Here is a 22,956-nt window from a genome sequence, read left to right on the forward strand (position 1 = left end):
CTCACCCTTCTCCTCTTCTCCCCACCTCCCTCTCTCTCCCCCTCCCTCTTCTCCCATTCCATCCACTCTCCCTCCTCCCTACCTCCCGTCCTATTCTCCCTGTCTCTACTCTCCCCACATTATGTTATACCTCCACCATAGCTCCTGCAACCAATAAGAAAACTCCATCGCATTCCCTTCATATGTGTTCCGGTAAAACTTCTGGCCCTAGTAATAATGTCACCTGGGTTCCTGTAAAACTCTGGGCCCTAGTAATAATGTAACCCCGGTAAAAGGAAACCTTTAACCTGGGTTCCAGGAAGCACCTGGAAGCAGGAGGGAAACGTTTGCTTTATTTCTGGCTATGACATCACCATCCTTCCCTCCCCTCTCCTCCCCCCTGTTCCCCAGACTCCTCTCCTGAATTTTCTCGAATTCCGCCGCTGTATCGTATTTCCACTGACTACTGTGCAAATAAGCTTGCCATAACATTTTTTTCTTCAGTTTCTCATCTGAAGAGTGTCTCTCTCCACCTAATTTGTTTCACATGGTGGTCTATGGAGACACTTGGTGTATGAGAGGTCAACGAAGCAACACGCTAGGTTGGGACCGGAGGGAGAGGGAAGGCTAATACGGGCATCCATCTTGTTCTACATTCACATAAAACCATCTTAATTAGTATAAAACTATAAGAATTCCAACGTTATAGTGCCATCACATTTTCTTCAAATAATCCGAAATGATTCCTGATAATGGACAAAAAATGGTGAAATGAAAGAAGAATTGATTGGAAATGAAAAGCAGAAAAAATGAAAAGAAGGAATGTTTTCTTCCTGTGGAGGAAGGCTCTCTGTCAGTCCGCAGTGTAATACGTCTTACTCAGAGGAGAGGTACACTGTTACCTCACAGTCTGGGAAAGGACTTGCTGTGTGTGTGTGTGTGTTCCAGGAGACTCCCACTTGGCCGACAGCACTTGGACAGTCTTCCTAAAGGGGGGGTTTGGCGGGAGGGACGGACTTTAGAGACTGTCCAAAAATGTGTTGGATTGTGCTCCTGTGCAAATCAGGTTTATGGCACGATCTGTATGGCTGCTTCCACACAGTACTTCCAGACAGACAAACCCCTTTTATTTTCTTCCCTAACCTGACAATAGGTTATAAAAAAGTATGTTTTCATTCAATCTTACACAGGATTTGTCGATTGAGATACGGATAATGCAAAATCTTTATTGGTAAGACCGATTCCATCAGTATTTCAATTTCATTTAAAAATCAAACCACTACAATTGCAGCACAATCTGTACACGTAAAAGAACACCTTTGATTTCACAAAAAATAACTCCCAACAAATACTATTTAATTTGATATAACACATATTTCCCCCAGCCTCTTTACCAGGCAGCACACCCAGGTGGGCCCTAGCAGGTAGCAGGTGTGTCCTGGTGTTCCTTGCCTCCCTCCATGTACCACTTTTCCTTTCCTGTCCTGTGTGTGGCAGGATTAGGGCGACACCGGGGGGCGGGGGGATTACGCCCCCACTGGGCCCCTTCCTGTACTCTTCCTCGATCCCCTCTCCCCCCGCATGAAGTCCGTTCAGGGCCAGGAGTGGGATTAGCGTTCTGGCACGCTCTCTGTTAATCCATCTAATTTGTTAACAGGCCACAGATACAGGGCCTATCTACCATAACATTGGTACTACTTTTATGTTCCTTCTACCATTAGAAATAAAAATGTATCATATTTATATAGGGCCTATTATGAGCCCTCAGAGTACTTTGCATTGTGCTATAGGTTAGCAATAGGTTACCTACCCTTCCACAGTGTAGCATATGTGACAGGAGAGGCAGGATAAGTATTTTCTCTCTCTCTCTCCCTCTTCCTCCTCTTCTCCTCCTCCTCATCTGTGATTCTAGGCCTTCAGGCCATAGGTGTCTAACCCATGACACCCCTCCTCCTCTCTTCTCCACCTCTCCTCCCTTTCTTCCCCCAGGCTGAGGTTGGAGTGACGGCCCTTTATTGGAACGTAAGGCTTAGTACTACTGCCTGCACCAGGCTCAGCCTCAGTCCTCCGCCACGTTACTTACTGTCACCAGGCTCAGCCTCAGTCCTCCGCCATGTTACTTACTGTCACCAGGCTCAGCCTCAGTCCTCCGCCACGTTACTTACTGTCACCAGCCTCAGCCTCAGTCCTCCGCCACGTTACTTACTGTCACCAGCCTCAGCCTCAGTCCTCCGCCACGTTACTTACTGTCACCAGCCTCAGCCTCAGTCCTCCGCCACGTTACTTACTGTCACCAGGCTCAGCTAATTAATTTAATTCATTCTGATTTCGCTAAGCTGCTCAGTGTTAGTTTAAAATTCATAAGAAATAATACCGAAGCAGACCCCCCTCTAACCCCTCTCCCCCCACCTCCCCCTCCTCTCCCCTCCTCCCGACCCTGTTAATCCTTTATTCAACTAATCTCACGTGAGGAGATGGGGACCAGCCACTGCAGTGCACTCTGGGACATGGGGATGTCATGTGTCGTCCCCCACCCCAAAAAAAAAAAGAATAGAAAGGAAAAAAGAAAAAGCGAAGGGTGTCTTTGTCACTTTGTCAGAGAATGAGAGAGGGGATTTATCTTTGACAGGCACATAGACGTCATGTCAATTGTCAGACTCCCCCGCTCAGAGAAATGGACATGAATATGATCCTTTTAAAGAACGTATGACCTGACATGAAATAGAGCATCTATGGGTAATGTTAATGTTAAAGGAGCTGAGTTTCAGGGTTGCCTGTTGTGTGAAGCTTGTTTTGGTTTGAAGCCTCAAGCTTCTGCGGTGAGGCTAGCTGCGTAGATGTCTGACTGGGTTTTCCAAGGAATAATTTGTCTCTGTGGGAATGTAATGTAGTCTACATTCAAGTTTACCAACAGCTACATTATACTACATTTATTCACAGCACTGTTAGCTAAATGTTTCGCTGAGTGCCGAGCTACTGTGCTCAAATTAAATTAGTGGTGGATATTGTTATATTTTTTCATTTCCTCAAATGAGCTTTTTTAATTAAAGTTTCTGTCTGGTCCTCTATTTCATTTTTGTAGAGACATTACATCCATTTCAAAATGCCGATTTAGTGATATTAAGCAATTAACACACTCAAACCACTTTGTTAAAACAAACAAAAACAGACTGCTTTTATAGTACAACTTCACACACAGAACCGTTCGTCTGTCCCCATACTATAAAAGTACTTTGATGAAAGAAGGGAAAGATGGGGAGGAGGGTACATAGAGAGATTGAGTAAGGCATGAATAGTAGGGGTAGAGGGCAATAGACAGACAGAGCGAAAGGGGTGAATAAACTGCATCGAGAGAGGGAGAAGGAAGAGAGAAGGAAGACCGCAATAGACAGGGCGTGTGAGTGCAGAGTGCATTGATCCCCCTGAAGTGAAGCAATCCACAGGAGGATTTAGCTGGTCTGGCCTGGTCTGGGTTAGAGAATGGGAAGCAGATGTCTACTGTCTGTGTGTGTGCGTATGTACGTATGCATGTGTATCCATGTGTGTGTCTGTCTCTCTCTTGGTCTGTCCACCCCAGCCTCTGGACGGAGAGAGAGATGAGTGTGTCAAACAGGCAGTAAAAAACAGCTGCTGGCAGATTCCTGCCTCATTTACACTTAGTAAATCACACATGATTTCACCCATGATGCCCTGCTCCCCTCGCCGCCGTATATCCCGGACGGATATACCCTCCCTCCCTCTCTTTCTCTTTATTTATCTTTCTCACACACATAAATGCTGTCTTTTCTTCTTATTTTCTCTATCTCTCTCTCTCTCTCTCTCTCTCTCTCTCTCTCTCTCTCTCTCTCTCTCTCTCTCTCTCTCTCTCTCTCTCTCTCTCTCTCTCTCTCTCTCTCTCTCTCTCTCTCTCTCTCTCTCTCTCTCTCTCTCTCTCTCTCTCTCTCTCTCTCTCTGGGAACTGTGACAGTAAATACAGGAACAATTGTATTCCGTTTAGGATTACGCCATACATACTACAGCATATGTTTACTACCCTAGGTAACTGTTCTGCATGGGTGTGTGTATCAATGCAAGAACCTCCTAGCTTTGTACACACACAGACACACACAGACACACACACACACACATGGCCTGATCTGATTTGCATGTAATTGTTGCCTCTATGCGATTTGCTATGATAGTCATAAACAAGATATTAGTGATTCAAGGTGAGGAACCAGGGGGCTTGGGGACCTCTCCAGATCATAGGCATGGTAATGAAGCCCAGGGCTTAATAATGCAAGAAATGTCAGGAAACTTTCGACAAGCGCAGCGGACGGCTGGGAGGCACCACCTCGCGCCCCCAGCCCTGTGTCATCTTTGTTCTAAATGCAAATGAGTGTGTGGTGACATTGACTCCTTCTAGTGGAGAAGGAGGAGGGAGGGGGTTCTAAAGAGGACGCCCCGGGAACACACATACACACAGGCCTGGCTGGCTGACTGTGTCCCGGTTCTTAGGGCTATGACGGCTCAACTTCCTGTATGTAAATGAACATGGGCTTATGGTGCCTTTGGTTGGCTGAGGATAATACTGTAGTCAGCCTATTGATGCAGTTACCAGAGTTCTTTGGTGTTTTCTTAGTCTGCCGTGCTGCGATTAAGGTATCTCAGTGGAATGAAAGCTATAGAGGAGGAAGGGGAGTGAGACGGAAAGAGGAAGGTAGAGAGAGAAGGAGAAGGGCAGAGAGAGAGAAAGAGAGAGGGAGAGAAGGCGAAAAAATAACATAGTAAGGAGTGTAGTATGAAAGTAAGGGGAATAAAATGAATATAATCTGGAGCCTTCATAATTTAAGCATCTTAGTGTGAGAACCTTGTGTAGTTCAAAGGGCCGTGGCTGGCTTTAGAGAGCCAGGTTAAAACAGCATGAAGATCCCAAGGTTATCTCTCTAAGCCCTGGTTAACAGGACGGACAGGTTTGAAGTGGGATTTACCTTCCCTTGTGACCTATCACCCTGATCATCCACAACCTCTCTCTCGCACCTCTCCCACACGAACACACACAGTTCATAGACGTGAGCAAGCAAACACACAAATGTGCACACACACGGACACACTGCCTTGGTTGATCTCTTATGTGATCATTGGAACACGTACTGTATATAGTGTACATTTGTACACTCTTAGAAACAAAGGTGCTATCTAGAATCTAAAAGGGTTCTTCGGCTGTACCCATAGGAGACCCCTTTGAAGAACCCTTTTTGGTTACAGGTAGAACCCTTAAGGTTCTAGGTATGACCCTTTTAGGTTCCATGTACTGTACACTCTAAAAAGTAAAGGTTCCTGGAGGATCCTTTAGGGGTTCTTCAAATTGAAACTGTGGGGGAACCCCTATAAGTTCTTCGAAGAACCCATTAAAAGGGTTCTTCAAATAACCCCTTTTAATGGATCCTCAAATAACCTTTTGAATAACCTTTTGGGGTTAATTTTTGATATATTAATAATAATACGCATAACAATAACAACAATAACACAATATTTTAGTTGTCAGTGTTTATTATGATTTTAGTGGCAAAGCAGAATAAAGAAATCAAAATATGAGGTCAACTCCCAGCAGAGCCCCAAGTCCAATGGGTATATTCTCTGGCGTGTTGATGTTATGTGTTGATGTTCTCAGTATCCATAGCCATAATGATTTTGCAGTGTATGGTGATCGAAGAGGTTTCCTGTTATATTCATCATAGGTGTTGGGAGGGTGAAGTCTGTGAATCCCAAAAATAGTAATTATACATATGTTTAACAACATGCACACAACAGTATTCATACCTTGGTTTTTGTGGTAAATGTGAATGAAAAAAACGGTTTGATAATGGTTTTCATACACATACCTTGTCCATAATGTAGAGGCCTATGGGATTTTCATTGAAGAGGTAAGGGAGAGGGATGGTACATGTGATCTGCATAACATACCAGTACCAATTGACATACCTTTGTATGCCTCCTCGTCTGTATACCTGCAGACACAAAAGTGAGCAGTTCATTCATCTGCACCCAATAAAGCTAGCCTTCAGCATATTCTTATAGCATACATATTGTTACCTCTTTGTTGATTGATATCCATTGAATTATGTCCATTTTCTGTTTTAGAAAGATTTGCACAAATATGAAAAGATACATGGTATCATCATAAAACAATATCAATTTAGATCATACAAGGGACAAACCTTACCTTCAGTTGAGGAGATCTTTAAAAAATTAGTTAAGTGCCTGCACCTGCTGTCCTTTCAAATCCAAATGTTTCAGTTGGGCAGTTAGGTTCCTGCAAGAACCCCCACCAACTAAGGAGGTTCCTCGATGAACCCCACCTCCTATGGGGTTCTTGGAAGAACCTTTTGGGGGCAATTTTCAGTGCCAAGAACCCTAAGGTTCTTCAAAGAACTTTGAGGATCTTAGAATAACTTTTGTTGAACCCCTAATTTTTTGAGTTTTAGAACCCTTTCCACAGAGGGTTCTACATGGAACCTAAAAGGGTTCTATCTGGAACCAAAAAGGGTTCTCCTATGGGGACAGCCGAAGAACCCCTTTGGAACCCTTTTTTCTAAGAGTGTAGTATATTTGCTTATTGACTTATAGTTCTCTGTATGAACATTTCCAAGTATGTGTGTGTAAGTGTGAAAGGTTGGCTACATAACAGCAGTGTTGAGTGAGTCAGAGAGTCTTCCTCTCAGATCTGATTTATATACGGTTTATTTACATTTTAGTCATTTAGCAGAAACTCTTATCCAGAGCGACTTACAGTTTTAGTGAGTGCATACATTTTTCATACTGGCCCCCCTCGGGAAACGAACCCACAACCCTGGCGTTGCAAGCGCCATGCTCTACCAACTGAGCTACAGGGGACTATTGGGTCTAGTACCTTAGTCATACTACCGTGACTCATGTCTACTATTACAGAGCACTCTGTTAAACTCCAGTGGTGTCTCGTCCCTTTTCCCTCCACCTCTACCAATGCAATAAACATATACTGTGGAGTGTACACCATGACAACAATTCATAATCAATTACCCCGAAAATAAGGGGCTGGGAATTGTCTGTTATACATATAATAATTAGCTTTATTATTGTCCTCCCCCATAACCTCCCTCCCTCTCCTCCCTCCTTCTCCTCCCCAATCGCCTCACAATGCGTAGCAAATAGAGCCAAGTTGGTCTCTCAATAACACAGGCCTCTCTCTACATTTTTCTTTTTTCCAGGCTAGCGCAAAAGGCCTGGTGAGAGAATGAATGTAATAATTTGATGGCCCCAGCACTCGTGACATTAATCGTGCACTGTCTGGCGATTGGCACTTCCCCAGTAATTGTACATGGAGAGGCTAGCCCCCGTCCGCCTCCCTCCCTCTCTCGCTCCCTCCCTCAGCCACATGCAGCCGAGCCAAGCGGGTGCACTGCAGCCTACTATAATAGCCGTGATTTAATTTAGCTATTTAACCTGTAATTCCAGCAATATTTATTGAGGAGCGAGGGGAGAAAATTGGGCCATTAGCCGGGCGAGGATGAATACATTGAGATGAAAATGAACACTCCTAACTGGTAGTTGACCTTCGCGTTTTGTAGCCGTTTTTTTATTAGCGCCGGCCATAGTAATTACTGCAAATTGAATCATAGTGAAAACTGAAATCATTCTGTAATGAGCATTTTTATTTGTTGCTGCACACTAAGGCCGACAGGGCTGTGTAGGAGAGAGAGAGAGAGAGAGAGAGAGAGAGAGAGAGAGAGAGAGAGAGAGAGAGAGAGAGAGAGAGAGAGAGAGAGAGAGAGAGAGAGAGAGAGAGAGAGAGAGAGAGAGAGAGAGAGAGAGAGAGAGAGAGAGAGAGAGAATTGCGTCAACCTGTTTCCGTTCTACATGCTTCCTCTCCAGATAAATGCCATCATTACTGAATGCTGCTCTCTTCACATCATCATGCCTGAGCCTTCCCCCTCCACACGGACCATTCTCCTGCTTGTTGGTTTGTTTGTTTTGTTTGGATAGAGGGGGGGATGGAACTGGCTGCCTAAAGGCCATTCTCAAAACCCCTCCGCCCCATCTATTTCTCCTTCTTTCCTTCCCTTCTTCTCCCTTCTTCTTCTTCTTCTTCTTATTTTTTTTAGTTTTTTTGACAGGCTGGAATAAATAAAAATGTGATGGGGGAAGGGTAGTGTGCCAATTTATTTGTCACCATTGTCTTGTGTTTTTTTTTGTCTTGACGACATATGGCTGGTCCTGTTAGACGTGGGGAGATGCAAATGGGGGGGAGTCTGCCTTTAAATGAGACAGCGGCGCTGACATGAGGCTTTTTGAAGAGCGCACATCACAACACTCCAGGGACCAACAGCAGGGGAGCTCCCACAATGCAGTGCGGCAGGCAGGCAACTCCATCCCCTTCTCCTTTCACCAGCCACCCACCACCCACCTCTTGCCTGCCTGGTTAGAACAGAACAGAGCAGAGCAAAGCTATACAATGGTATTAATCATAGCAGGATGCATGGCTGGAGCAGAGTCTCTTTGTGCGTCCCGAATGGCACCCTGTTTCCTATATAGAGCATTACTTTTGACCAGGGGCCATAGGGCTCTGGTCAAAAGTAGTGCACTATATAGGGAATGGGTGCCATTTGGGATGCATTTTAACAGTATGCATACAGTCCTCATTTACCTTCTCCCTCTGTCTCTGTTTCTGTTTCCTGCCCACCACCAGTCTCTGAGGAGGAAACCAGACGTCGGCTACACTGTCGCAAACACAGATCTGAACTCAGCCTGTGTGTGTGTGAAAGAGAGAGAGTTTAAATTCAGAATAGTTATGTAGGTAATTATAGGTGAAGTTGAATTTACACAAACATTCACAGACTAAAGGCATAGGCATGCAGGCAGGCACACACAGACACACACAGACACACACAGACACACACACCTTCAAAATAATTACATTGAGGTTCCGTAGCATTTCGTCCCCCCCCCCAGAATTTAGGAAAGTATTATATGTGTGGTGCTCACACATGTGGTGTTCCTGCCCACACACACCTGTGCACACTTCTCCCTGTGTCCCTCTGCAGTGGAGCATGCAAAAACCTTGATTAATCCACTCTATTTGGACAGACGGGTATTATGTCTGACAATTACATGTGTTTGATGTGCTCTTCTGGCGTCTTTCAAAATATTATATTTATTACACACACACACACACACACACACACACACACACACTGACACTCACACTCACACTCTCACATACACACACACACACACACATATACGTTTTAGTTTTTTTAAATGCAACATTATTACATTGAGGTTCCGTAATATTTAGCTTCTCCCCCAGAGTTTAGGAAAGTATTATAAAATATATACTATTTAATTTCAGTTTTAGGGCTTTCCTGCCCATATTTATAATTTAAATATTAAAAAAAGATTATTGAAAAAGTATTAAATTATGAAAAAATTTAATAGTCAGAGTAAATAAGAATTATGGAGTTTGTATACTTAAATTATGGTTTTTGTATACTTCAATCACTTTTTTTATTCAATGGATGGACAACCCCCCCCATAGATCCAGCAGCCAGCACACTACACACTATTCATATCTCCTCCTCTCCCGCTCTCTCCCCTCCCTTCCTGTCTCTCTCTACATTCCTCTCTTGCGCCTTCCCCTGTCTCCAGCTTTCCCTATCCCTCTCCCTCTGTAAGCCATCCAACAGCCCTCCTGCCAAAGATGTGTGTGAACGCTGGCCAAACCAAACACAGGCATTGGGCCAGCCCAACACGGCACACTTCCACTAATAGAGAGAGAAAGGGCTTCCAGAACCAACCAGGGCTCTTACAGGACGGCAGACTTCTTTACGCTGGATAATGGCTTAATGACAGCCTAAACGAAGTCCCCACTGTAAAAACCAATGTCAGCAAATGAGCACCTCATTAGAAGATCCTATAGCCCTTTTCCCCCTCCCTACGCAGCTTCCTCATCAGTTTAGCACCTAGATCTTTTATTGTGTTGTCGAAGAAAATCTCTCAAATTCCAGGAGATTTTTTTGGCGGATGGTGGCCCCCCATTTGTCAACAGCGATTACAATTTGGTTCGGTAGTTCGGAATAAAATCCCACTCTCTCATTCTCTCTCTCTCTCTCTCTGTCTCTCTCTCTGTCTCATTCTCTCTTTCTCTCTTTCTTTCTCTCTCTCTTTCTCTCTCTCTTTCTCTCTCTCTTTCTGTGTCCCTTTCTGTATCTTTTTGCTTTTCAAAACACCACACTAACCAAGGCTTATAACGACAAGTGAATGCAAATTTGCCAAATGAATGAAAATTAGTATTCTGTTCTCTTTTCACCCTCTGTCTGTCTCCCTCCTCTTTCTCTCTCCCTCCTACGACTAAAATGATACAGAGTAATGATTCTGAGCTTTTATTTTAATCTCCTAAATGCGGACGGAAAACAATGAAAACCCAACAGTGGTGAAATGCAGTCGCGGTTATTTTGTGTGATTCACGTACAAACACAGACCAATTTACTGCATTCTCCCTCATTTTCAGTGCTTGGAGAGAGCAAATTACTGAGACGTGATTGGTTAGATATGTCACAATAGAGGAAGTTAGCTGTGTGAGAAGAGAAGGCTTGATAAATCACCTGCTTTGGATAACACGAGGGTCCCAGCCTAGACAGTGATTGGTCAATGTCTCATGTCTCCTTGGCAACTCATCTGTGTTGAGACTATAGGGAATCTGGGACCTCTGTCTCTTTGCTGTGTGTGTGTATGTGTACGTGTATGTGTATGTGTATGTATTTATGTATAAGTGTATGCCTGTGTGTGTTTGCGTTCATGCATGTGTGTGCGTTCGTGCAAGTGTGTGTGTGTGTGCTCCTAAAGCCCAGATTGGCATGCGGCATTTGACACGGCCTGTTTGGAAACCTAAGATCGTTATTAGCCATCATTTCTGCCTAATTGAATCAGGGGCTTAGCGTGGTGTGAGGCAGCGTCCGTGGATGACACACACTGTGGTGTCCCCTCTCTCTCCCCTCTCTCTTCCTGTTCTCCCTGTTCTCCCCTCTCTCTTCCCTCTCTCTTCCCACACTCTCTCCTCTCTATCCCCTCTCTCTTCCCACACTCTCTCCCTCTCTCTCCCTGTTCTCCCCGCTCTCCCTCTTCTCTCCCCTCTCTCTCCCCTCTCTCCCTCTTCTCTCCACTCTCACTCTCCCTGTTCTCTCCTCTCTCTCTCCCCTCTCTCTCCCCTCTCTCTCCCCTCTCTCCCTCTTCCTCCCCTCCCTCTCCCCCTCTCTCCCTCTTCTCTCCACTCTCGCTCTCCATGTTCTCTCCCCTCTCTCTCCCCTCTCTCCCTCTTCCTCCCCTCCCTCTCCCCCTCTTCTCTCCACTCTCGCTCTCCCTGTTCTCTCCCCTCTCTCTCCCCTCTCTCCCTGTTCTCTCCCCTCTCTCTCTATGTTCTCTCCCCTCTCTCTCCCCTCTCTCCCTGTTCTCTCCCCTCTCTCTCCCTGTTCTCTCCCCTCTCTCTCCCTGTTCTCTCCCCTCTCTCTCCCTGTTCTCTCCCCACTCTCTTCACTCTCGCTCTGTGTTCTCTTCCCTCTCTCTCCTCTCCATGCAGCAGCTGTTTCACAATGGGAGTTTGTCTCATGGAAAACAAGATCATTACTCTCTCCCTTACTGCTTCTTTAATACTCCCACCAACTCAGGGAGAAGAAGCCCACAGTCTCTTCTCATTATACTTAGGGAACTTTTCTCTCTTGGAGTGTGGAGTTGTAGTCTTGACTCTCTTGGGCTTGGTAGTAGAGTGAGAAGTGGTCATGGTGAAATGGGAGTCTGTTCTTGGGAGAGTTATGGTAGAGTGGTATCTGTCTGTATGTCTGGTTGATATGCAGGGAGACTGGTAGTACAGAGGATCTCCTCTATCTTTATTGGAGGTGAAGCAGGTCTCCTTCAAGTCACGATCCAAGTCCAAACATTTGTGGATGGACAATTATAAAATGTTTGTTTATCAGTTTGTTCAGAATATGAGAGAGAGAGAGAGAGAGAGAGAGAGAGAGAGAGAGAGAGAGAGAGAGAGAGAGAGAGAGAGAGAGAGAGAGAGAGAGAGAGAGAGAGAGAGAGAGAGAGAGAGAGAGAGAGAGAGAGAGAGAGAGAGAGAGAGAGAGAGAGAGAGAGAGAGAGAGAGAGAGAGAGAGAGAGAGAGAGAGAGATGTCAGGAGCAATGCAGTGCCGCAGGTTCTCTCTCTTTCCCACTCCCTCGTTCTCTCCCTTTTTTTCATATGGAAATGTGAAATAATGGGGTGATTAAATAGAGCTGTATATTAAAGTACAGCTGACATGAGAATTAGCATAATGTGCTCTCGCCTCGGGCTGCATACTTTATTTGCCATCTGCGTCGGACTCCTTCCCCCCGGGAGGGCACACAGTGAACACTCCTCAATAAACTCCACTACCTCCCTCCGTCACAGGGCACTAATACCATCCCAGGGAGTGGATGCCGGACAGAGGCAGACAGTCATTCTTCCTTAATTGTGGGGTGGAAATTAATGAGAGAGAGAGAGAGAGAGAGAGAGAGAGAGAGAGAGAGAGAGAGAGAGAGAGAGAGAGATATGTAGAAAGCAGAGGCCCTTGTTGTTTTCCAATGTTTTGTGATTCCTTTATGGAGCATTCGGGGGGGCGGGGGGGGGTGAAGTAAGGAAAGTGAAGTAAGGAAAGTGTTTTGGGGGGGCTTGAGGAGTTTGTGTGATGGGGGTGGAAGAATGTATTTGTGTGTGTGAGGGGGCTTCAGCGGATTGGGAGTGTGTGTGTGTGGGGGGGTAGTTTAATGTTGGGGGAATGGGGAAGGGGAGCGAGGGACAAACAGTGCTGGGTGTTGACAGAGGGTGGGGGGTAGGTTAATGTGTAGCCCTTTAAGAGTCCTGAGAGGCCTGAAGGGGAGTCTATGTATGTGTGTGTGTGTGTGTGTGTGTGTGCATACTGTGTCCACTATAATTATGTCAAAGGGTTTACAGGGCCAGAGCTTCAGTACTGAGGTGAGCAGCTGTTCCTTGTCCTCCTTAACACACGTCAGACACACACACACACACACACACACACACACACACACACACACACACCAATACAGTAACACACGGATGCAGACACACACACGTCAGACAGACAGACAGCCATTAACATATCATAACATCCCCACACAGCTCCACGTATAGTGGGGAAAGCACTTATACATTCAGGCCTTTTCAATGCAGCTTTCCTCTAAGTGCAAGGAGAGATGGCAGGTGTAAAGGTTTTCTGTCCAGAGTGATTGAGCCATTCTTTGAGCTGACACACAGATGACGATAACTGATAGGATGCAAATGTTAGTGTTAAAAATAAAAAATAAACGTTTTCTTGGACAATAATGTAGAAAACAAGTAGTTCTGTGTATCGTACGATTTTGAAGATTTCCTTCGGTCTGTAGCGCTGAAATCAAATACAGTCGTGAGTATTTGTTAATGGATGTATATTCTAAATGCACATGATTCACAATTTAACGTACATGCAATAAAGCTCAATACAATTTTCATTTTGAAATTATAATATGAAACATTTTGAAATGAGGAAAATAAGCAGCCCTATAACATTTTATTCTAACAAAATGAATTTACTGTATTTGCTTATCACTCCTGAATAGTTTTTGTTATTCAAATAATAATAAGATGGCATCACATTTCTGTGACCTGAATAGACTTTGTGTTCTCGGTTGAACATCTGTGTTACATCTGTATTGTGTCCCAGTGTTCACTATTCTTCTCCCTATGTGGCCTTTCTCTGTAGCTCTCTACCCTGTGGACCAATGACAGGCTAAACACATTGGACACACTACATTGTAGAACAATGGGACATACTCTGGCCACTCAAATGGCGTGTTTGATCTGAGAAATATGTTTATTGAGCCTTTGTGTATAGAGTATTTCATACTTAATGTACATACACTCAGGCACAAACCTCTCAAATACCTGAACAATTACAGCAGCATATGTTTTCCTCTGTATTCTGAATTTGGCGCATTAGGTCAAAACAACAAGCTTTCATTTAATAAATAAATGAAACTCGTTTCCAAGAGCACAATTACCATTTCCCACTTTGTAGGTATGTTTGTGTGTGTGTTTTACACCAATCCCCCTAGGAGTGTGGCAGTCTGTGTTTAGCATCCGTCTCCACTGTATGTGCTGGATATTCTGCTTGTTTGTGTCGCTGCGGTAACGAGTCCCCTTTGCATTACCCAAACTGCATGTGTAACTCAGAGGCTGGGCCTTCAATTAGTCATGTTGGTTAAAGGTACAGAGCTATGCCAAGCACCAGGCCTAGAACACTCTCTCTCTCTCTCTCTCTCTCTCTCTCTCTCTCTCTCTCTCTCTCTCTCTCTCTCTCTCTCTCTCTCTCTCTCTCTCTCTCTCTCTCTCTCTCTCTCTCTCTCTCTCTCTCTCTCTCTCTCTCTCTCTCTCTCTCTCTCTCTCTCTCACCTACAGCAGTGCGGGTTTCATCACAGCCAAAGCTCTGTTTACACTTTCCAATCCTTATTGATCTTAGACGAATCACTAAAGGAATCAGGACAAAGCAGCTTTTGGGTTTAGTTCCTAAGATATGTGCTTTGATAGATGTCTGTCTGTGCAGGTTGAATTGTCAAATTTCCATCCTGACTTTGTGTGGGTGGAATGGACCCAGGCCATATTATCACAGGTTCACGACTGTGAACCAGGGAGGCCTTAGTTATACTGTACAGTCACTCATGACAGAGTCAATATTTGAGCCCTCGTCTTAATGTGTGTGGAGAGTTATTAAATTAAGTGACTCTCCCTTTGCAATGTTGAGCAATAGAGATGGCGAAAGGAGTTATTTTATTTTACTCAACCTATATTTATACAGGAATTCCCATTGAGGTCAGAATACCTCTTTTACGAAGAAGACCTGTAACATTAGAAACATGGAAAAAAGATTTTCCTCAAAAGCTGTGAAGTATCATCTGCTATGATTTAGTCAATTTGTGTGTCTAGAATGACACAAAGCACCCTGTGGATGACAGTTCAATACCAATGACTTAAATACCAAATAACAACCCCAAGACCAGTAAACATTTATGTTTCAATCTCTCCATCCGTATTCTCCCTCTTTATTAGCAGTCATTTATCTTGATGCACCACCATCTTAGCTTTTATTTTCCTCCCCTCCTTTTTCTTCCTTTTTTATTTGTTTCCTCGAGGCACATTGCCTTTATTGGTTAGAAAGTGATAAGAGTTCCTTAAATCACACTTTAAGTTGTACTTTCTTAGTATAGAGCCATATTACTTTGGCGTCTCTGTCTCCGTGACGATTAAAATCCCTCTGCTTGGAGGGCTCCACGGGTTTTATAGATGCACACACACACACACTCACACACAAAAACGTGCACACACGCACTTGCATGGTGTAATAATTCAGCGATTTGTAAGGAGGAGAGATTAAAGAGCATTTAAACCGGTGGATACAGTGTTTCCACCTCGGCGGCCAATCCACAGTGACTATGGAAATGCACTTGTCAAAAGCCTGATAAGTATGTCCCATTTATGTGACAACATGATGTTTCCACTACTAGAGGTATTAGGCAAATATAATGTGGATAACAAAAGTGTGTCCGACAGCTCTTTCTCTGCAAAGTTCCCCTCTTTGTATAAATCAACACATGACCGGGTGATAACTACGTTTATCAGCGGTGACTTTAAATCCTGCAAATACAGCTGTCAGATATCCACTTGTGTTTCAGCTGTTTTACTCTGTCACACTATTATCCTCATGCATATGAAATATGTTTATTGTAAAGAGCTACGGTAACTGAAATACATGCACACACAAATCCATTTAAAGGAAAACACCACTCAAAAACGATATTTTTGTATTTTTTTTCATTAGTCCACCATTGATACAGTCCCAAAATATTTTGCATGTCAGAAGTGAAGTTTTCAAGATATGGACTTTCAAGAAGCAAATTGTCACTTGCCACATCATCATGATGATGCATTTTGCACCATCATGATGATTTGACAGGTGACACTTGTTTGATTTGTACTGACTTCCGAATACCTTTACACACAACAAATCTAAAATCTAAATATAATTCCTCAGATAGATGTGAAGTCACTACCATTTAATTAATTGTAAAATATTTTGTTTTGAAGAACATGTTTTAATGATTTTCTTTCCTGTGTGTGTTTCTCCTGTGTTGCAGGAGGCAGAGACGAGCCTTCGAGCTACATCTGCACCACGTGTAAGCAGCACTTCCCCAGTGCCTGGTTCCTTCTACAGCACGCCCAGAACACCCATGGCATCCGCATCTACCTGGAGTCCAACCCCTCCAGCGCATCGCTCACCCCCCGCATCACCATCCCCGGGCCCCCCATGGGCCAGGACTCCATCCCCCAGTCCCCCCTCACCAATTTCCTGGGAGAGAACAACCCCTTCCACCTGCTGAGGATGACCGGGCCCATGCTCCGGGAGCCCCCACCAGGCTTCATGGAGAACCGTGGAGGCCTCCCCAACACGCCTCCCTTCGTCAGCCCCCCGCCCCGCCACCACCTGGACCCCCACCGGCTGGAACGCCTTAGTGCCGAAGAAATGGGGCTCATCTCCCAGCACCCCAGTGCCTTCGAGAGGGTGATGCGGCTAACGCCGATGGCCATTGAATCCCAGTCCATGGACTTCTCCAGGCGGCTCCGGCAGCTGGCGGGGAACAACAACGTGGCCACCCCTCCTCTGTCGCCCAGCCGGGCCAACCCTATGCACCGCCTGCTCAACCCCAACCCCTTCCAGCCCAGCCCAAAGTCGCCCTTTCTCAGCACCCCGCCCCTGCCGCCCATGCCCCCCAACAGCACCACCCCACCCCAGACGCAGGCCAAGAGCAAGTCATGCGAGTTCTGTGGGAAGACCTTCAAGTTCCAGAGCAACCTGGTGGTCCACCGGCGGAGCCACACCGGGGAGAAGCCCTATAAGTGTCAGCTGTGCGACCATGCCTGCTCACAGGCCAGCAAGCTGAAGAGACACATGAAGACACACATGCACAAGTCTGGCTCCCTGACAGGACGGTCTGACGACGGTCTCTCCACCACCAGCTCGCCGGAGCCTGGCACCAGCGACGTGACAGGAGAGGGCATGAAGAACCGAGATGGAGACTTCAGGGGTGAGGGCGAAGAGGAGGAAGAGGAGGAGGAGGAAGAGGAGCTGGAGAACGAGAGCAGGCCGGAGTCAAACTTCAGCATGGACAACATGGAGTTCTACCGTAACCGTGAGAACGGCTCCAAGCCGCCGTCAGACGAGAAGAATGCCCTCTCCCTGGGCAAGATGGTGGAGAGTGTGGGCCTGAGCACTATACAGCAGTACAATAACTTGATAGTTGACAATCGTAAAAATCGAATGCACTTCTCCAAGAGGGGGTCCGACGGGCAACGGGACACTGGGGACGAGGACTCTGTGGTGGGAGAGATGGAGAGGGAGCACCATCACCACCAGATGGAGAGGGACCACCAGAAGCCCACGGTCAATGGCAGGAACTGTGGCTCCGGCGACTCTTTCTCAGGCCTGTTCCCCCGCAAACCCACGCCCATCACCAGCCCCTGCTTGTCCAACTCCTCCACCAAGAGGATCAAGATTGAGAAGGACCTGGAAATGCCCCCGGCGCCTCTCATCCCCTCTGAGAACGTCTACTCCCAGTGGCTGGTGGGATACGCTGCCTCACGACATTTCATCAAAGACCCTTTCCTGGGCTTTACCCACTCCAGACAATCTCCCTTTGGCACCTCATCTGAGCACTCATCTGAGAACGGCAGCCTGCGTTTCTCCACGCCTCCCGGAGACCTCCTGGATGGCGGCCTGTCGGGGCGCAGCGGCACAGCCAGCGGGGGCAGCACTCCTCACCTGGGGGGCCCGGGACCTGGCCGGCCCAGCTCCAAGGAGAGCAGACGGAGCGACACCTGCGAGTACTGCGGCAAGGTGTTCAAGAACTGCAGCAACCTGACAGTGCACCGGCGCAGCCACACGGGAGAGAGGCCCTACAAGTGTGAGCTGTGCAACTACGCCTGCGCCCAGAGCTCCAAGCTCACCCGCCACATGAAGACCCACGGGCAGATGGGTAAGGAAGTGTACCGCTGTGACATTTGCCAAATGCCCTTCAGCGTGTACAGCACTCTCGAGAAACACATGAAAAAGTGGCATGGGGAACATTTGATGACCAACGAGGTCAAAATTGAGCAAGCCGAGAGAAGCTAAGCCAGATTTTCCTATTTTGCCTCTTTCGCCACACATTGACTTATATATTTTAAAAATAAATACAAAAAGGGGTAGCTGGATACTCTTTTTCTTAAATATTGAATTTTGGGTTAATTTCATGTTTTTGCCTGAGAAACTGCCAACCGAGAAAAACAATTTAACAAACAAACAAATATTAACAGCACCAATTGAAGCCGATCTTAACTGCCTCATTTGGCTACAGATCCTTTTTAGCGGTCGGTCAGAGGCTGAATTAAATGATAGCATATGTGGAGCCTTTAACTGTGCAATAATTTCTGTATTTATTGGATTTTGTAATATTTTGGCATGTGCAGGTACATTTTTATTTAGTCATTTAAAATTTGTTTTTATTTTATTTTAATTGCTGGGATTTTTATTTTTATTTTTTTTTAAACCCAGAGGATATCCTGAGATTTTTTTTTGCAGACAAAAAAAACATTTGAATACTCTTTAGGCCGCTGCTCATAGGAAATTGTATATTTAAGCTACACATGTAATTTCTTGTAGAGAAGCCACATTTAATCTTCAAAATTTTTTAAAAGCATAACTGAGAAAGCTATTTTTTGTTTGTTATACATGATAGGATATACGTACGCGGACAACAATCCTTTGGCATTGTAGCATGAACTGACTTTAAACATGTCAATCTAATTAGATATGTAGCACTGAATGTCAATTATGACAGTACATCTAATGTCAATTATGACAGTACAAACCCTGCCTCCTCTCGAGTAAATACATCTATTAAAAAGAAAGAAGAAGAAGAAACAGATTATCACAAAGGCAGCTGCTTAGCGGTACCTAGTACCAACCCGGACAGACAACGGTAGAAAAACAGAGATATTGGTTGTGTATTTCTATAGAAGCCCCTCACAGTACTCTCACACTGTTTACATCTAAACAAGCCTGTCCTAAACTCACCATAACTCATCCTGAACACAACATACATGCTATGACAATGCAAGTACTGATGTTTTTTTATCTTTTATCACACAGTTGTAGGATGGCTAAACCGTCGGGCTAAACTGCGCAGCTTTATAACGAGAGAGAGCAGGGAGATCTTAGGGTGAGCTATAGGGCCTCTTTCCTCTCCTTTATTTTCCCATTCACCCCCTCATTATCATTCCACGGATGAGTTTAACACAATTGCCCATGCCCACAGATTACACCCTCCCCCAATCCCCTGTCCCTTGTCTCTGGTACACACTCCTTCTCACTCCTCTGCCAGCTAACTATTAAAACTCCCAGTACTATTACAAACTCCCTGTCGGACACTTAGTACAGAGTAGCATTACAGAGAGTCTTATCACCTTCAGTCTCACTCAGGGTGCAGTACTTGGCAGCCATTTCAAACTGCATAAAATAGACGCATACTTTAGGGAAGGTGTATCTTTTAAATGTCCTCTTTTTCTGTTTTGATCACCATTCATATTTAATGTTACTCTTGGTAATAATTTTTGTAATCAGTCCATATGTCATCTACTGCATTGTTCAGTTTAGGATGGGACTGGGTAGTGGTAGTCACAGCCATAGCGGATGTCACCTCTTTAACCAGATTAGAATTACATACAATTGATTTAAACATTATTATTAATAACTATTACATTCAGTGACAATGTTTATGATATCACTTGAAAACAGCCCTATGCATTTTTTTCTAGAAATATCTAGCAATCATTTTGAAAATGAATTTATACTGTATAGTAAAAACTCTGATTGTATAGTGTGCCATAGTCAAAATGTTTATGATGTTGACTTTTTCTTCTGGTTAATATTGTTAAGTCCCCTGTAAGACAGAACCAGTGGCAGTTAGTTAGTGATATGCAGACCAGTAAATTGCACAGTTATAGATACATACAGTGTCTGTAGAAGTCTGTTGAGCGTGTGCCCAAACAGTAAGACTATTTTTTCTTTCTTTCCTCATTCAGGGCTCCCTGTGATGTGTAGTTGAACACATTCTGAGAGAAGTAGCAACTCTGACACACACAGAATGCACAGCTGAGTGAGCTTTTTAGGAAAGATTTTTCGGTCTTCAGCAAGCACCAACCTTTGCCCAAATCACCACTCCCTGTTATTTTGAATAATGTACCCCGTCCTACCCCCCTGTTCCAATCCCCCTCAAGTTGACCTTTGACATCCAAGTATTTTTATTTTTTTATTTTTTAGAATTGAGGTAAAAATCTGTCATTGAGAAAAAAAGAGAAAAACCTAAAACAGCTCTTTGCAGTTGACCCGCACTTCATGATTTTTTTTTTTACACACAAAAAAGAAAAAAGAAAATGGAAAATACGGCTTCTGAGCAAGAAATTACTTTGACTGGATTTATTCGGCCTGGGTAACAGGTTCTAGAGTTTGGAATCAGCTGAGATTGAAGTGCCAGCATTGCTATAGGCGTGGCTTTTCCAATGCTGGCACTATAAAAAAGAAAAATTAATTTATTGGGACAGTTTTTGTACTGCCATTCAATTTGACATGAGTGTGCCTTGAATACTGATCTTCCTATTCACCGTCTCTCAAGACAAATGCAACACTTTTGTGAAGCAAAGGAATTGAACAAAATGAAAACAATGTATCAAATTTATGTGTCAACTTAGTTTCTAATTTGATTATGACATTTCAACAGAATATCAGATTACTTTAAAAAAATTACAAAGCTGCATTTAGGTTAGGATTACCCAGCACAACATTGATGTGTCTGTGTGTGTATATATGTATGCATATGTACATATAAAGGCACATACCTATATATAGATATATATCAAATTCTTCACTTCAGGACAAGACTGCGTCCCTAGATAGAAACATGGCCAGAGTGGATTGTTATGCCACACAATAGTCAAGGAAGAGACTGGACAAAAAAAATCAGGAACTGCAGAAACAAAACAAAAAATTATTTAGTGCACTCTGTCTTAAAATACGTTTACAGTATTGAAACAAGTACAAGGGTAAAATAATAATTGTGTGTATGTGTGTTTTAAAAAAGTATTTTGTTTTTCAAGTTTGCTTATACAGTTTCTCTGAATGCCATAGTGGCGATGTGTATATTGTTTTTTTGGTGACGGGGTTTTAGTATATATATATAAATATACTGTATATGAATATATATTACATTTTTCTTGTTTACTGTAAAAGTATACCAGTATTTGTAATATTGGAGAATGCCTGGGCATTTTACAAAAATATAAAAAAAATGTTGTTTTTTTAAATTTTATTTTGCAGTCCAATTTAAATTGTGGGTCTCTTAAAATGTTTTTGTCACTGTAACTGTAAAAGTCTTAAGTTTTAGTAACTTTTATTCTGCCTTGGGTGTAATAATAAAAAATAAAAAAAATGAAAAAATAAAAGTGAACTGTAACAAACTTGGATGGGGGATGGGGGATGGGGGTGGGGGGGCAGCTGCATAAAGTATGGAAGTTTCCCTCGTAGAAACTATGGGACATTGTTATTGCTTTGCAGGAAAATACTGACATTCCTGATCTGTATCTATTGTTCTTCTTCTGGAATGGATATTCTTCATGGCTGGTTTGAAATACATGTGTAGGCACTTGCTGTCTTTCTACAGAAGCTTGTATTTTTTAACTTGTATGTGCATCCTTTGTGAAAAGGGGTACTTTAAGTACCTGTATGTCATTATCTTATTTGGGGGAGGGGGACAACATTGCAACTTCAAGATACAACTCACAGGCTGCCACAATATATTTTCTTTCATTTGGCAGGATAAAATAGTGCAAAAAAACCCTGATGAATTTGTATTGTTGAAATGAATCTTATTGTACAGAAGGGAAATAAAAGGTTGTTTGACATCCTTTTAGCAACAAAAATACACAAGTAGATGTTTTTGTTTACTATTGTATTGGTTGTACATATTGTTCTATGATTACCCTGACATGTTTTGTTTAAATTTTTATTTCATTTTATTATAATTTGTTTGTGTTCTAACTGGCACTGGCAGTGACCTCCCCTCTTTGCGGTCATCTAGCTACCCTTTGACCCTTGACCTTTGTGACCTGTGTGTCAGTTGTACAGGCACTTGACCTGCCTCCCCACAGGTTTCTCAGCATGAGAAGAATAGAGCACAAATACAAACTGTTACAATTCCCAATTTTTTGCTCTTTTGTCTGTTTTTGTTTCCTGTAAATGCTAACTCTTCTGATGTGGCCATGCTAGAGATGCAGGCAGACAGGCCTGGCCATCAGTCAGAGAAGGGACATATATAGCGTGTAGAAAAAGACACACACACACACACACACATATTGAAGAAAAAAAGAGGAAAGTCTCTAATGAAGTGCAGGGACATTATATATCTGGATACCTTAGTTCGACTCCTACACATACGGCTCACAGAACCATGTAGTGTACGCAGAGCAGCCGAAGCTGGATCAGATCAAAGCTACAAGCTGCATTCGCCTCAAACCATAAGCTATAATTACAGGCAGTTAGTAGCTACCATACCTCACCACAATCATATGGACACCTATCAATCAGTCAGAACCAGGGTGTGTATTTTAAACCTGCTCACTTAGATGTATAGAACTGTCCTCCAACTGTTTAGCAGCACAGAACTCCCATATCTGTGCTTTATCTTCTTTTGAAGTTTTTATGTTTCCCTTCAAATATTGGTGCTTTGATATGTGCTAAGAGCTATGTCCTGTTGGCTGCACTGTTTGTCTGCCCCTGGGCACCGTAGACAGAACACCAAGCAGA

At 44.0% G+C, this 22,956-nt stretch overlaps 1 protein-coding gene across 3 annotated transcripts in view; it reads left to right on the plus strand.

The window, feature by feature from the left end:
* bcl11ba (BAF chromatin remodeling complex subunit BCL11B a) overlaps nt 1-21,124 on the plus strand; it is a 58,202-nt gene extending 37,078 nt beyond the window's left edge. The window contains exons 3-5 of one of the 3 annotated variants that reach the window (XM_041848123.2): nt 16,199-18,094; nt 19,249-19,318; nt 20,181-21,124. In XM_041848123.2, the coding sequence (XP_041704057.2) occupies nt 16,199-18,094; nt 19,249-19,318; nt 20,181-20,199 (1,985 nt within the window). In that variant the 3' untranslated portion in view covers nt 20,200-21,124. Of the gene's footprint in view, nt 1-16,198 lie in introns of all 3 variants that reach the window. The other 2 variants (XM_041848124.2, XM_045207556.1) reach the window with 2 other exon arrangements.
* Nucleotides 21,125-22,956: the final 1,832 nt, after the last annotated feature.

This window comes from Coregonus clupeaformis, chromosome 25 (assembly GCF_020615455.1).
Source record: "Coregonus clupeaformis isolate EN_2021a chromosome 25, ASM2061545v1, whole genome shotgun sequence".
Taxonomy (NCBI): Eukaryota; Metazoa; Chordata; class Actinopteri; order Salmoniformes; family Salmonidae; genus Coregonus; species Coregonus clupeaformis.